A 15,646-nucleotide genomic window follows, 5' to 3' on the forward strand; every position below is an offset into this window, starting at 1 on the left:
ACTATATCCTATTGAACAGCCATTACAGTCTTGCCCCTTAAGTAATTTATAGTCTGTTTTTCCTCCGACACCAACGCTCGAGTTGTTGTACACTGAACCTTCTAAAGAAACAGGAAAACGAAACTGGCCGTGCAAGTCCCTGCTGATGACCGCTCAGTTGCGGTTGTTGACTTCTTGTTGTTGGTGTGTTAGTGCGTGTTTCTTTTTTCCCCACTATTTGTAGAACAATGGAATCACATTGCGACAGAAAATCCACTACTATCATAATTCCTGCTTCCAATCTTCTATTCTCAAATTAGTTTTTACTCCTCTCTTCTGTCCCTTCTTTGTACGGTTGTCACGTCCTTTTTTATAATCCAAACACAAATAAACTGATAATAATTGGTTGATAAGTTTAATCAAAATCAATTAAAAGAGATAATTCTAAACTTTTTTATTTTCTTTTTTAACAAAAAAAAGTCTTGTTGGTCGTAAAAATAAAAATCAACTAAAACTCTTCTTTATTTTTTACACCAAATCATTTTTTTTCTTCAACCCTAACAAGGACTTTGATTCACTCATTATATCTTTAATCTTGCAACAAAAATAACGAGCCCTCACGATTTTTGTGAGTAATTGTGGGTGTAAACGACATAATCCAACATGATTGACAGAGTTAAAGGCAATGATATCGTAGGGATTTGGTGAGCAATTGAATCAAAAGAATAAATAGTTCGAGAATCAATTGATGGATGTAATGTTGCAGACTAGCAGTCTTCTTTTTCATGTAAACTAGTGTTGAAGGAATTCTGATTAGGGAACCACCACTTGATTTATCCAAAGAAAAAAAAAGTTTTGAGTTATCGGAATTGCTTTATTTATCCAAAGAAAAAAAGTTTTGAGTTATTGGATGAATTGGTTTTGAATAAACTTATCAATCGATTATTATTGATTTGTTTGATTTTGGATTATCAAAAAATTAGAGGCAATGTGACAGCTATATAAAAAAAGGACAGAGGAGACAGAAACTAATTTGGGAACAGAAGATTCTAAACGCATAATTCCAGCTTAGGAAAGCATGTTTGACTAGGAATTAAATGCCACACATGTAACAAAAAGACCTCATAATCCTAGGCAAATGCCTCCACACATCGCTTGGTAGTCCGTTGATTCGGCTTTCCAGGGTGAACAAGATAAAATAGAAAAGAATCTATTGGCGTTCGGTGTATTAAGAAATTGACTGATTTGCTATAAAAGAGCCGTCCGGAGATGAATGGATTTTCGTCATCTTCTTTATTCATGATTTGAACGATTGAATCCTACTCAGGGCTGTTTCCCCATTGATTACAAGATTTATTTTGGAGCAAAGACCAGAACTTTGTTTCCCAATTCAAAACAACGTTCGAGGTTTAGTACTAAGGCAAGTAAGATACTACCATGTAGCTGCTGCAACATAGTAATCATCTAGCTGTGATTAACTACCCCTCTAAATTTACCTTTAAGAGTAGAGCTCCAATCCCCCAACCACCATTCCGTCAATCATGGCTTTTAATTTCTCTTTCCTCTTTCACCTTATCGTCTCTCTTTTCTTCCTTCTCAACCACCCTATCTTCTCCTTTGCAAACAATCTCCACAAAACAAAGCCTCTTTTCAATTCACAACTCTTCTCTGAAGACAATGGGAATGCTCCAACCCCTGCTCCAACAACCTATTTTGAAGTCACAAAGCCTATACAACTGCCCAAGACTAAGCCTTGCTCCTATTTGATTCTTCAACATGATTTTGGCTTCACCTATGGCAAGCCACCAGTTTTTGCAAATTACACTCCACCCTCCAACTGCCCTTCTCAGAAATTTTCAAAAATTGTTTTTGAATGGAAGGCCTCCAGCAAAGGGAGGCAATTCGATAGAATTTTTGGAGTTTGGCTTGGTGGTGTGGAGATTTTGAGGAGTTGTACTGCTGAACCAAGAGCTACTGGGATTGTTTGGACTGTTGAGAAGGACATCACTAGGTATTATTCTTTGCTTATGACTAATCAGACCCTTGCTGTTTATCTGGGCAATCTTGTTGACAAGACTTATACTGGTATTTACCATGTGAATATTAGTGTGCATTTTTATCCCGCTGAGGAAAATTATGGTTTTAGTGGGCTGAATATAGATGATTCTGCTAATTCTGGGGCTGATCTGATATTGCCCATATCAAGAAATTTGCCATTGAATGATGGGTTATGGTTTGAAATTCAGAATTCTACCGATGTGGAGTCTAAGGAGTTTCGTATTCCACCAAATGTGTACAGGGCTGTCTTGGAAGTTTATGTTTCATTTCATGAAAATGATGAATTTTGGTACGGAAATTTTCCAAATGAGTACATTGCTGCCAATAACCTTACAGGTTACGCAGGAAATGGTCCTTTTAGAGAGGTTCTTGTGAGTTTAGATGATGTTTTGGCTGGTTCTATCTGGCCATTTACAGTGGTTTATACTGGGGGTATTGATCCCCTGTTGTGGAGACCTATTACCGGAATTGGATCGTTTGATCTGCCTACCTATGACATTGAGATTACTCCTTTTTTGGGCAAGATATTGGATGGAAAGACTCATAAACTTGGCTTTAGTGTTGCGAGTGCTTTGAATGTCTGGTACATAGATGCAAATTTGCATCTTTGGTTGGACAAAAAGAGTGCGAAGACAGAAGGCGAGCTGTTAAGTCACGATAGCCCGCCCCTAACCTTTTCCTTCGCAGCGAATTTCACAGGTTTGGATGGATCATTCTTCATAAATGCCAGTAGGACTATAACATCAGAAGGATGGGTGAAGTCATCATCATACGGTACTATCATCACCAAGGCAACTCAAGACTTGAAATACAGGAACTCTATGGTTCTGGGAAACGAGGCTAATAGGCAGATTGTAAATCAGACAATTGAGTACAATGACATGGTTTCTGCTAGGACTCTGTCTTCAGTAAAGTCGATCAAATCCCTGAAACATTTTCCTTTTTACTTGTATACAGATGTTACGGATCGAGCAAATGGAACATATGTTTCTGTGTCAAATGTAGCTCTGGGTTTTGACGAGAAAAAGATTAAGAAATCTGACCAGGGATTGTCCGTCAGCTGTCTCGAAAACATACAGAAGGGAAACAGTAGCATGCTTGTAAAGGGGAATTTGGTAATTAGCGGATTGGGTACTACAAACCAAGCCTACAGCTACAAGGATAATGAATTCTGCTATCTCAGGAATGTAGGCAGCTCAAATTACACCATTCTTTACGACAAAGTTAGCAACATTTGCAGTAAAAGGCAAAAGCATCATCTGTTTAATCGGTTCTTGCCTTCGTAGATGGTGATTTTGAAGGCATTTCTTCTCAAGAGGTATCTCTCATTGAAAGTTGGCGATGAGGGTTGCTATTTTCATTGTCTGATCGGTTCCTTGATTAGTTTACATCTCTGAGCAATTCTAGATGCTGGTCCCACATCTCTGAGCATCTAGGAACAGCAATTCCCGGATGCTTTAAACAGCGAATTCTTGCTCTTCTTAGATTTGTTCAATTCAGCTTAATGCAAAACGAACAATGTAGGCCGGCCATTTTGCATTTTTAGACTTTCAAGCATGATCCTTCGTTCTTTTAGCAATTTAAGCCAGACAAGTCAGTTAACCGTGGCCCCATTAGCATCTGATTATGAAAAACAACTTTTTAAAAAAAAAAAAAAGATCACAAAAAATTAAAAAGGAAAAGGTCTATACAAGCACACATGAAACATAGAATTTATAACTAAAATATCCACCGATAAGCATTTTGAAGCGACTAAAATCCAGTGACTTGTATGTGCAATATCCTAAACAGCAGAAACCACTATCCCAGACGCCAAAACAAATAGAGGGTTCTTCACTTGATCTGCTAGAAAAAAAGAAAAATTTACAAAAGAGACCGACATCCAATAATGTCAGCAATGCAAATTGTAATTCTATTTTCTTGCACAAGACGAAGCCCCAGAATCATCACCCATTTAAGGAATGGGACCAAAAATTGATGATGTATTTTCCTTAATCCGGGTCCCACGTTGTCTACCACGCCCACCAACCACACCATTCTTGAAACTGACAAAACCGCAAACTTTACTCTTTCCAGTGGTGACTTCGTCAGAGATCACAACTTTACCTTCTTCGCTATCTCCATTTTTTGAGAAGAATTTATGGAGATTTTCAGAGGTGGTTTTAGGCCGAAGGGATGGGTTGCAATCGAGGATAGAGAGGATGGTATGGAGGATAAAGGGGTGGAGAACGGCAGCCACCTCAAGGACTTGAAGGAGTTGGGATGGACTCAAGAACTGAAGAGTGTTGTGAATGCATTCTCCTTCTTGTTTCTGAAAAGTCATCAAAGTATCAACTTCGTTGGTTTTCTTGAGATTAGGCTTTGGATTAGCAGTAGAATTAGAAGAAATGTTGATTTTGGGAGAAGTAACAGGAGAATTAGGGAGGCAGGGATTGGAGACACTGAGCTTGGAAGAGAATAAAAGTATTCTACTTTTGTGAGAGTACAACTGCTTTGAGAGTCTGATTTGGCTCATGTTTTTGTCTTTAAATGCTACTGGCGAGAATTGAAGAGTGGAAGGTATAAAGATGGGCAAGCTCAGCCTTGTACGGGAAGATTAACCGCGGTGGTTAAGAAAAAGGACAGAGTAGAAAAAGAGTTGCAGGTAGGATTCAATTGCCCAACTTCAAAAGGGCATTGACTGAAGTGAACAGTACTACACACTGACCAGGTAGGAAAATATCACAACAAGAAGGAAGGATCTGCCTCCCCGCCTCGAGTTCTTGGTTTTTGCGTTGCGTGGAGTAGGGGTGTTTAGAATCGGAAAAACCTTTTTTTTTTTTTTTGTACCTTTCGTAGAAGTAAAAGGCAGGAGTCTTGAAGCAAGGTTGAGTTGGACGGTAAGATGGAAGGGATCGTAAATATCCACTTGCATAGAAAAAAGAAAGAAGTTTTTGTGATGGATTATTTGCAATTGCACCTATAAGTGTAAACTTATATAAAACAATTAGCAGTTGGAGAAAATGCATTTTTTGTCCTCAAAAGGTTGGGGTTAGACCAAATTGATCTTCGTTAATTCAGCCAAAACAAAACTAATCTCTAAAGTATTCAATGTCAATTAAGTTAATTTTTAATGTTTTGATCCAAATAAATATAGCTCCAAAAGTATATTTATTGACCAATATTATTGGTTTCTAATGTTTTGTAGAACCTAACCTATAAGAATTATAGAGAATTTATAGAAAAATCACAAAAATTTTAAAAATTTCAAGAAATTAAAATAAGTGTGAGATATTCACTTTTGATCAAGTACAATTGGTAGATATGTAAATTTGTATTTTAGTGCATAAAAGTATACAAAAGTGCATGTACAATTTTAATGCTTAATTTATTTTACTAAAAAAAGTACACAAGAAAAACAAATATAGAACATGTAACGCATGTCTTATTTGGGTGTTAATTGAATTGCTTAGATTACTTTATACTTATTTTTTAAAAAAAAATTATGAATTTTCTACTTTTAAATTATTTTTATATATTTTGTTTGTATTTTTATAAATATAACTAAATTTTCTTAGATTTTATAAACCATTAGGGACCAATTTTGTCAACTAACAAGCTTTAGGGACTACATTTATTTAGATCGATCGAAACATCAGAGACTAATTCAATCAAAATTGAATATTTCAGGGATTAGAAGCTAAAATATTGATAACCGATGTGGTACAACGAGGATTAAAAATACAACGTTGACTCCAATTAGCGGTTAAAGATACTTCTTTTGAATTTTTTTTTTTTTTTTGGGATTTCGATTCTTCTATTTATAAGAGGTGGGTTAGGTTTGAATTTAATATTGTCTGCACATGTTTGAAATTTTAAAGCTAAAGTTATTTTTCTTTCTAAATTCGGTGGATAGTTGATAGTATTAAAATTTTATAATGCATTCCTCCCATTTTGTTATGTGTTTATCTTGTGTTCTAGTATCACGATACCAACAAAAATTAATTTTTTGGGTCACGTTGGAAGACGTCCTTCTTCATTTAATTAGAATTCAGAACAAATGCATATTTATTATATATTTGGTGTATTTTTTTTTTGCTATTAATGTAAATTTATTGCAATAGAATTACGTTGCTTATAAAACGGAAGAATTATATTTATTATAAGTTAAGCAAAATGCCCCAATGGTCCTCAAAGAATTACAAAATTTAACTTTTGATCCTCTAACTATTAACCGATAAGTTTTAGCCCTTTAATTAATTAAAACATATAATTTTAACCCTTCCGTTAACTTAAACCGTTATATTTAACAAAAATAGCATGACATGCGCAGCAGTGGCTCTCAAACTATTGTAAAGTTCAACTTTTGACCCTTTAACTATTAACTGATAAATTTTACCCTTCCAACTAATTAAAATATATAATTCTAATTCTTCTGTCAATTTGAATCGTTATATCAAACAAAAACATCACCACGTATGTGGTAAGGGCATAATTGAGGGGTGTTTTCATCTTCACAGGACATGTGTTAAAGTAAAATTGTTTTATCCCTTTTTAACTTATAAACTAATTTACCAAATCTCCGATTGTTGAATTTGAACAAAATCAATTGAAAACCTAAAACCTAGACCCCCGAATAGAGAAATTTCAGCAGGGATAGGTAACTTGAATTAATTGAGTTGCCTTCATTTGGAATTTAACTCATCTTTTGGTATTGTTCCAAATTCATTGGATTAATGTACTTGTCTTAATGACATAAATCTAGCACACAATTCATTTTCTAAGAAATTCCAACAAGTCTTAGTTCCTTTCCAAATTTGAACTTTCTAAATATCTCAACTAATCAATTATCTGGTGAGATTCCTCCAAACTTTACATCGCTATCTAAACCTTATTGATTTGTCAAACACTCGGTTTGGCACATCCCAAAATTTTTATCAATAGATGTTTCTATTCGATATAACGACCCAAGTTGACGAAAATGGTAGAATTATACATTTTAATTAGTTGGAAGGTTAGAATTTATCAGTTAATAATTGGAATGTCAAAAGTTGAATTTTGTAATAGTTTGAGGGCCACTAGCATCTTATAATTCTTTATCTTTGTTGACAGAATGATTAGAATTATATGTTTTAATTAGTTGGAAGGTTAAAACTTATTAGTTAATAGTCTGAGAGTCAAAAATTAAATTTCGTCTGATGGTCATTGGACCATTTTGGCCTTATATGTTGGATGTACTTTATGTTATGAATATAAATTTATCCTAATGAAGTTATGTTGTTTATAAAACAAAAAGGGCATGCTTGTCTTTTCACATAAGTTGAATAACAAATATAGCAGTGTCAATTGTAATTAATAAAAAAAGAGGAATTATAAATTTATAATTATTCAATAAAAGACTAAAGGGGCGCTTGGTTCCTGCTTTGGAATTGGAAAGGGAAATGGAATGATGGATAGAGGCCCATTAGTGAGGGTTTTGGTCAATTCCTTTCAATTTGGTCGGGAATCATAAATGATCAAATTTTAAGATATTATTTTAATATTTTAATTCTCATTGCACTGGACCAAGCATCACGTAGTATTGAAATCTATATCTATATGTATTCAGGAAGGGATTTTTAGCAGAAACCCTCTCAATGCCTTCTAAACTTGTCATACTTTTTTCTAGATTTTTATATTTATTTTAATACATAAAAAAGTAGTGGGTTATAACCCACCTTATCACCAATCAATATTCCCACTATCTCACTCCCACTATCCCACTATCACCTTATCACCAATCAATATTCCCACTATCTCACTCCCACTATTCCACTATCCCACTCCAATTAAGAGTCCACTCCAACTATCTCTTAATGACCCATTTTTTTTTAATTCAAAATTGCGTCTTCACATAACACAGGAAAATACCTGAAAGCTATCTCATCCTGGTACCAAAACTCTGGTGCTCTTCTTAGTACGCATCATACTTCTTTTCTTGAACCTTCGGCAGACGTCACGAAGCCGGCGGTGACTACCTTTCAGTAAGTGACCTTGCTCATTTAGCTATTGATTAGTATTATTGTGGTTTTTCACCATTGCCCCACTTATCTGCTGTCCCAAATTCAAGTTGTCCTATTATTTAATATATTAAAATTTTTCACTCAAAATTTGTAGGGAATCCATCTAAAGTTTCCTCACCATGGAATATGTCCGCCTACAAGTATTTCAACAACAACTAGATTTCAAACTCGCAAGATTGCAAAAGAGAAAATATTTGCTTAGAAAACGAAACATACACGGCAACGATTCCACACACCAGTTGGAAAAGTTTCAACAAGTTTGCGCTGACGAAAGAAAAATCTCAAATCAAATCCGAAGGACAAAATCCAGGCTACACTGAATAAAACATCGTTTGCATCAAATTAAAAATTCCGGTACCGTGTTTTCTTTAAATATTATTCCCCATATTGTAATTTTTTTTATTTTCGATTATTTCCAATAATATAATATGTCTATAATTTTTTTCCAATTCTTTTACTGATCGACTTAATTAACTTATCAAGTTAATTCCCTCACCCTCTCTCTCAGTTTCTTATTTGTTTTGGGTTCTCTATTGATTTTGTAAATGTATTGATTTTGTTTCTTTCGTGAGCAGTAGCGGTGCAAAGACTCCAGCAGAAATCAACCTTCTTGCGGCCGGCTTAATTTTTCAGGTCAGTCCGGTCTGCCTTTTAAGTATGTTTTGCTTTTGCTTTACTTTTTGTCATGAATGATATTGCATTGATTTTCTGATCATCCATTATTTCTGAAAATTTTTTACAAAATCCTATGAACGGTTGTTTGCTTATTATTACACTGTAAAGCAAAGATAAAAAGGTATTGTTTGCTTATATAATTGCGGATGGTATAGGTTCATGATTGAGAGTTCTACTATTTCTAATATAAATTGTATATTATAAAAATTTATTTGTTTGTATTACTGAAATTTTTTTAATTATTTTTTATTGCACATTTATCACATAAAATAGGTGTTACGATAGTTATTTTCATAATTTTATTCCAAAATGATCGTGCATGAAATAAAAAAAGATTTTTTGATAATTAAAAAAATAATTAAAAATGATTTATAATTGGAGAAAAACAATTCAGATAGTACTAATAACTAAGGCACTATACGCCCATTATTAAAATTGGATTAATTTTTAATTTCGTCAGAAATCTTTTTGGCAAAATTGCATTCTAGCCTTTCTTTTCTTTATCAACAATGACAATTACAACTACGTGATTCATCTATCTAGCAACAGCACAATTCAACTCATGGAATAAATAGTTCATTGTTTAAAGTACTTAAACGAAAGGTTAGAGTCAAGTCCTACTTAACACTTGCAAGTAATATATTACAATTAGAAAAAAGAAAATGATTCATGAGGAGCAAAAAACTCACCAAGCCCCTGACATATGTGCAATCGTCAAGGCACTTTTGAGCATTAAAATTGCATTCCTTAGTCCAGGTAACCACTTCTCTGTAATTGTTTTCATTTGATTACAATGCAATTCTATTAAATTCTATTGACGCTATTTCTATATTAATTATTGTATTTTTTTGGTTAACAATTCTCATACAATGTATCACTATGTACACATAAAATAAATACATAAACTATTGATTTTTAATTTAATATATATTTTATTTCTAGATCAAAGAAATGAAAAATCTAATTGTCCTCAAGATCGCCAGGCATCCACATCACCAATGATTTTGCGTGATCATGGTAAATATACAACTTCTTATATCGTCATACTCATCTTACATACATACTTTTTGGCTGCACTATCTTACTAAATCAACTATAGATACAATACAATACAATTGTATTACATTCTATTGATGCTATTTATAGACAATTTAGCAATTTTATAGATTAGCAATTTATTTTATTTTATAAATTACCAATTACTATATGTACCAAAATATATTTATATATGGATTACTTCATTAACTATGGGTGCTAATAACAATTCAATTGGTGCGTATTTTTCATTTGATTACAACACTATTGTATTAAATTCTATTGATGCTATTCTATATTAACTATTGTATTTTTTTGTTAACAATTCTCATACAATGATAAAAAAAATTCTCATACAACCGAAAAAAGACGATTTTTGAATGATATATACATTCTCTTATATTTCAAACTATTGTTAAACAGATATTATATTTTAATTTTATTGGTAAAATTTTTTTACCTTTATTTGTTCATCATTTTATTTTATTTTTCAATAATGTCAGCACCGTGCGTAGCACGGGTATTCCCACTAGTTATTATTGTAATTCAAAGTACAAAAACCCCTAAAGCAAGCGGTCACCAAAAGAAGCGATGGAAAATAGAAGGCTCTCCAATTTTCACATCCATTATCCAGTACAACGAGGTGCAGGCTATCTCTATGCGCCTCATTTATCAGTATTCAGATTTGACGCAGTGCAACAAAGATGGATAAGGAGCAGAGGAAGAGCGAGGGAAGGAAGTAGGAACTAAAAAGAACGTCTTTTTTCGCTTCCTTCCTGAATGGGATTCTCTACATCAACAAGGCCAGTTCTCTCTTTCCCTCTTAGCTTCTCTTTCATTTACCTCTTTTACATGTACTAATTTATACTACCAATTGTGACAATTTGCAGTTTCTCTTTGCTGCAGTTTCTATTTTAGTCGCTATTGCAATCTGGGTCTTGCCTGGAAATCTTCTAGCTTGTTTGTTCAGTTGGGTTTCATTCCAAATGGTTCAATCAAACCCACAAAAATTTCTCCCTGTAAATTCCCTCGGGCATGCCTTTCTTCCCCTTCTTCAGGTATACTTTCTTTTTACCTTGCCTACTAGTCTAGAACTGTTTATGCTATGTATTTGTTGTTAGATGTTGTTGATGGACTATCACATTGCTAAGATACTGGCATTCTGTCATTGCATTTTGAATTTAGCTTTTGTTAGAAGTTTTCTGGATAAAAGATTTTTTTCTTCTCGTTTTTTGGAGGAGGGATGACAGACTAATTTGTATTGGCGAACAATTTAAGGACTTAAAATCTTATGGGGACCTTTTAGCTGATGGATGCAGCATAATTGGGGTCAAAAATTATAACTTTTGGGCATTTGGGGCTTGAAAGAACGAGTGAGTAAAGATACAATAGGGATGGGGGATTATGTTGTTCACTTTCTGGTTGTGAACTAGGAGGATTTGTGCTAAAAAGTGAACAGTTTTTGCATCCGAATTTGTCTATAGTTCTCTTTTTATGGAAGTTCGAAAATATTGGAGTTTCCCTAAGAACTGGCTATTGCAATATTATATGGCTGGTAGAAATCTCAGAAATTGATTATTGGATTATTGAACACAAAAATGTTACACTTTCTGATGCTTTAGCCCAAGCTGAAGCTGAGGCTGATTTCTTCCACATCCTGCGTCATAAATATTTATCCGATCGATCTTGAAAATTGGAAATTTGTGGAAGTTAGTTTCTTAGATTCATCAGATTCGTCAATACGAAATGTGTATACTGGGTATAGACCTCATGATTAGGTTATTGTTGGAAGTGTAAATTTTTAACAATATGTTCTGGTGGTTGCATAAGGTAGTTTTGGATTTTGTGCTGCCTTTTCCTTGTGTTGTGTTGAAAATGGCCGTTAATTTGCTTTTATGCTTCAAAGGTGACTTGAAATTCTGTTTCTTATCCTATGATTACAATTGACAGATACGTATTGAATTGTTGGCTTAGTGGTTTTGCTTCGCCTGTCTGTTGATGTTGAGACCTTTATTGATATGGTGACCACTAGATCTTTTTCATTTCCTTCCTCTTATTCATTTGCATATGGTTGTTTTAAATTTCCTGAGACCAGCTTATGCGGAGGATTTCTTCTTTTGGATGATGAAGGTTTTATGTCTCGGCATACTGAGACATTTTCACACACCTATACATACACATGATGTCTCCCATCTGTGAATCTATTCAGCAGACTATTGCGTCGCTAAATTAATATGAATATTGTGATCCAGATCCTCTTTTGGTAAAGGCTGCAAGAGGAGACCCTGTAAATCGTCCTCCTGCATGGATGATGCGGCAAGCTGGAAGGTATATGGCTGCTTACAGGAAGCTTGCTGAGAAACACCCATCTTTCAGAGAGAGGTCAGAGACAACTGATCTCATTGTGGAAATTTCTTTGCAGCCTTGGGAAGCTTTCCATCCAGATGGAGTTATTATTTTCTCTGACATACTTACCCCGCTACCTGCTTTTGGTGTCCCATTTGACATAGAAGAGGTGCGCGGTCCAGTTATTCACTCTCCTCTTCATCATGAGGAGGATTTGAAAGCATTACATCCAATTGACTTGGACAAACTACAGTTTGTCGGGGAGTCCTTAAAAATTTTGCGCAGAGAGGTACTCTTATATTTCACCAAATGTATCATAAGAATGTTGTTCTTAGTAGCTTTCAGCTTGCTCCTTTTAACATAGCATGCAATGCTTTTATCTTCTATTTGTTTTCAAGACTTTATCAATCTTTTTGAATTAGGTCGGGGAGCAAGCTGCAGTTTTAGGTTTTGTGGGAGCTCCTTGGACAATTGCTACATATATTGTGGAGGGGGGCACAACTCGCACTTATACAAAGATAAAGAGCATGTGCCATACAGCACCACATGTATTGAAGGCTCTTCTCTCTCATTTGACTGTAGCAATAGCTGAATACATTGTTTTCCAGGTTCAGTCTGGAGCTCATTGTGTTCAGATATTTGATTCCTGGGGTGGACAATTGCCACCTCATATGTGGGATAGTTGGTCAAAACCTTATATTGACAAGGTAACTTTGATGATTTTTCTAGTAAATGTACTTGTTATCCAATTATTCTGTTTTCTAGCCATAGAGTCTTTCCTGTAAACCACAAAGGTGGTTGTTGATTCATGATCTCATTGACGTTTTTGATAAACATACTGTCTCATTTTGTGAGACTTATTTAATTCAACATATTAATGTACAGCCTCCAATAAAGCTTCATATTTTTGCTGTGTAATAGCCTTGATAAAGTTATGCTTGAGATCTCTTGGACTAAGAATGTATCAGTAAGTTTAAAACTGATATGCATTTCCTGGTTTGGTTCATTTTTATATGATTAACGAGAGTATGCAATGCTGGTCAGCATTAGTGATAAGTTCATCGAATTTCAAAAACACTTTTATAATGGCAAAATTATGAATTACTGTCGGCTGAATTTTCCTTTTTACTTTTCTTTGGGAGGGGTTTGGGAGCCAGTTCAGAACAGATTCTTTCTTTTTTCCCTTTAAAACATCTTTCATTCCTGCATGCAGATAGTAAGCACAGTGAGAACAAAATGCCCTCAAACACCGCTAGTGCTCTACATTAACGGGAATGGTGGAATTCTTGAACGAATGAAACTAACTGGCGTTGATGTTATTGGGCTTGACTGGACTGTTGATATGGAAGATGGAAGGAAACGGCTAGGAAATGATATTGGTATACAGGGAAATGTAGATCCTGCAGTATTGTTTAGTCCTCTTTCTGCTGTGGCTGATGAAATTAAAAGGTACGTAATGTAAGTCCTTCTGCTGTGACTGATGAAATTAAAAGGTACATAATGTACCTTAAATTGGATCTACACAAGTTAATTTAGCCGCTGATCAGTTGGGGAATAAATTCTCCTCCAACTGCAGTTAATTAATTGGTTAGCCTATTATAGAACTTTCCGTTGCTGTATTAAGCATCTCAATTACATATGGTTAAAGAGGGCTTGACCTAAACTTGCATCTGGGGCAAAAAGGTGAGACTAAATAAAATGGTGAAAAAACAGATATCTCACATGAGGCCAAGGCATTTTAGAAAATTAAGCAGATTGGTTTCCTTTTAAAACCGATTACTAAGCTGGTTCTGTTCCTTCGACAGGGTTGTTAAGTCTGCAGGGCCTAGGCATCACATTCTTAATTTGGGCCATGGTGTTCTTGTTGGGACACCTGAGGAAGCTGTTGCCCACTTTTTCAATGTTGCAAGGAGCTTAAAGATCGATGAGAAAACTGTGGAGCATGAAAATAACGCACCTAAAACTGTAGTAGGAAGATAGAAATTCTGTGAAGCAGCGTAGAAGAGCACGAGCCTTTAACTTTTGCCTGCCTTTCCTTGCAGAAGTGGTGCCATGCGTGCAGGTTTCAGCTAATATGTTATGTTAGATGATGTTTAGGAGACAATTCTTCGGATTGGTCCTTGTGCTATCCTGATAATACTCTTTTTAGCTTGTAGTATCAGAAAATTTTCACTTCGAATCTAAACTTTCGGCATCTCTACTTATGGTTTTGTCTCACGATCCAAATGGGGATCATTTTGGGTGGTCAATGTTGTCGATACAATAGGGTGGAAAGAATCAGCTACCCAATTTAATGGTGGTAGATTTCCCTGGAACGCCTTCAGGCTTCAACTCTATTTTCATTTGATGAAAAGGTTATGGGTTCAATATAATATTAAGGCTGATCCTTTTGCAAGCATAATGAATGTCATCATAATGTGGCAGAAAAGAGATATTATTCTAATCATCTTCTAATCCACCTTTACACCCAATTAGGGGGCCAAAGCCAACTTTAATAGCTAAGGTACTTTTCAAAAGTTAAAGTCAGATAGTAGTGATTTTACCTATGTTTGCATACGGGTGGCATGCATGATTGGAATGTAAGGAAGCTAGTCAAATAGTTAAAGTCAGATAGTCACATTCAACCACAGACAGGAACATCCATTCAAGATTGTACAAAAGGCACGGAATGAATGGTTGGAATATAAGGAAGCTAAGAACCAAGAGAAAAGGGTGAGCATGCTGGAAATATCAGGAGCAGAAAGAACAGCAGCAACAGAGGAAGGAGGGTACTGGTGTCATTCATCTAAGAATTGCATCAAAACAGAAGACGGGAGGATGGGAGATGGGATTTGGTAATGGTAGCAGAGGATGATAACAAACAGATGCTAGCTGAATGGGCCACAAAAGAAACCAATGAAGGCAACACTCTCAGGAATCATGTAGTGGCCATCACGCTAGCATTATGTAAGGCAAGAGAGCAGCACTGGGAGAAGATTGCGGTCAAAATCAAACAAAAGCAATTGCTGAAGATGATATAGACCAGCAAATCCAAGGACATGATAATGTACTCTCATCTGGAGGATATAAAAAATTTGTGCTCAATGTTTGCGGAATGCTCATTCGTTTTGTCAACTAGTCAAATTGAGGAAAGAGTTGATTATGTTAGTAAGCATGCACTTGTATAGTCAAATTGGGCCTTTGCTCAACAATTGTATAGTTTATCAAATTTCAATAATATTATCTATGCTTTCTGAAAAAAAAAAAAAAAATACGGGTGACATGGACAGGAGCGTTCTCTAGAACAAGACAAAAAGAAGATTAGGTTAAAATAGCCATGTCATATTATTACCATCATCTTAAGAGGATTGATTAAAGTGGTGAGATTTTTACCACTTCAAAATCAACATTGCTCTTAAATTGAAATTTTCATTTGCTTTAATATCTATATTAAACTCATTTTCTAAATCTTTTTTTTTTTCTTTTGGTGGTCCATAGAATAGAAAAAGCTGAAAAAATTATCCACACCAAGA

The 15,646-nt window shown here is 34.9% G+C and overlaps 2 protein-coding genes across 4 annotated transcripts; both read left to right on the top strand.

Annotated features, from left to right (window-relative positions):
* Positions 1–1,284: 1,284 nt before the first annotated feature.
* LOC113688339 (peptide-N4-(N-acetyl-beta-glucosaminyl)asparagine amidase A) lies at positions 1,285–3,612 on the top strand. The gene has a single exon (XM_027206143.2). The coding sequence runs from the start codon at positions 1,521–1,523 to the stop codon at positions 3,321–3,323; it is 1,803 nt and encodes a 600-aa protein (XP_027061944.2). The 5' UTR covers positions 1,285–1,520; the 3' UTR covers positions 3,324–3,612.
* A 6,813-nt stretch (positions 3,613–10,425) lies between these two features.
* On the top strand, positions 10,426–14,338 carry LOC113688601 (uroporphyrinogen decarboxylase 1, chloroplastic). Of its 3 annotated transcripts, none has more exons than XM_072049119.1 (6): positions 10,426–10,591; positions 10,695–10,846; positions 12,041–12,423; positions 12,557–12,841; positions 13,348–13,592; positions 13,940–14,338. In XM_072049119.1, exons 1-6 carry the CDS (start codon positions 10,569–10,571, stop codon positions 14,112–14,114), a joined length of 1,263 nt encoding a protein of 420 aa, XP_071905220.1. In that variant the 5' UTR covers positions 10,426–10,568; the 3' UTR covers positions 14,115–14,338. The 3 variants fall into 3 exon arrangements, with proteins under 3 accessions (XP_071905220.1, XP_027062275.1, XP_071905221.1); XM_027206474.2 differs by having other exon boundaries at positions 13,348–13,583; XM_072049120.1 differs by having other exon boundaries at positions 10,446–10,591; positions 10,679–10,846.
* The last annotated feature ends 1,308 nt before the right edge of the window (positions 14,339–15,646 follow it).

The sequence above is a fragment of the Coffea arabica genome, chromosome 5e (assembly GCF_036785885.1).
Source record: "Coffea arabica cultivar ET-39 chromosome 5e, Coffea Arabica ET-39 HiFi, whole genome shotgun sequence".
Classification (NCBI taxonomy): Eukaryota; Viridiplantae; Streptophyta; class Magnoliopsida; order Gentianales; family Rubiaceae; genus Coffea; species Coffea arabica.

What these genes read in the sequence shown, in the direction of transcription:
- LOC113688339 (XM_027206143.2), top strand. Translation starts at nt 1,521, where the DNA reads ATGGCTTTTAATTTCTCTTTCCTCTTTCACCTTATCGTCTCTCTTTTC.
- LOC113688601 (XM_072049119.1), top strand. Translation starts at nt 10,569, where the DNA reads ATGGGATTCTCTACATCAACAAG. An exon ending in CCTTTCTTCCCCTTCTTCAG is followed by an intron (nt 10,847 to 12,040) that starts GTATACTTTCTT and finishes ATTGTGATCCAG; the next exon opens with ATCCTCTTTTGGTAAAGGCT. An exon ending in CAAAACCTTATATTGACAAG is followed by an intron (nt 12,842 to 13,347) that starts GTAACTTTGATG and finishes TCCTGCATGCAG; the next exon opens with ATAGTAAGCACAGTGAGAAC.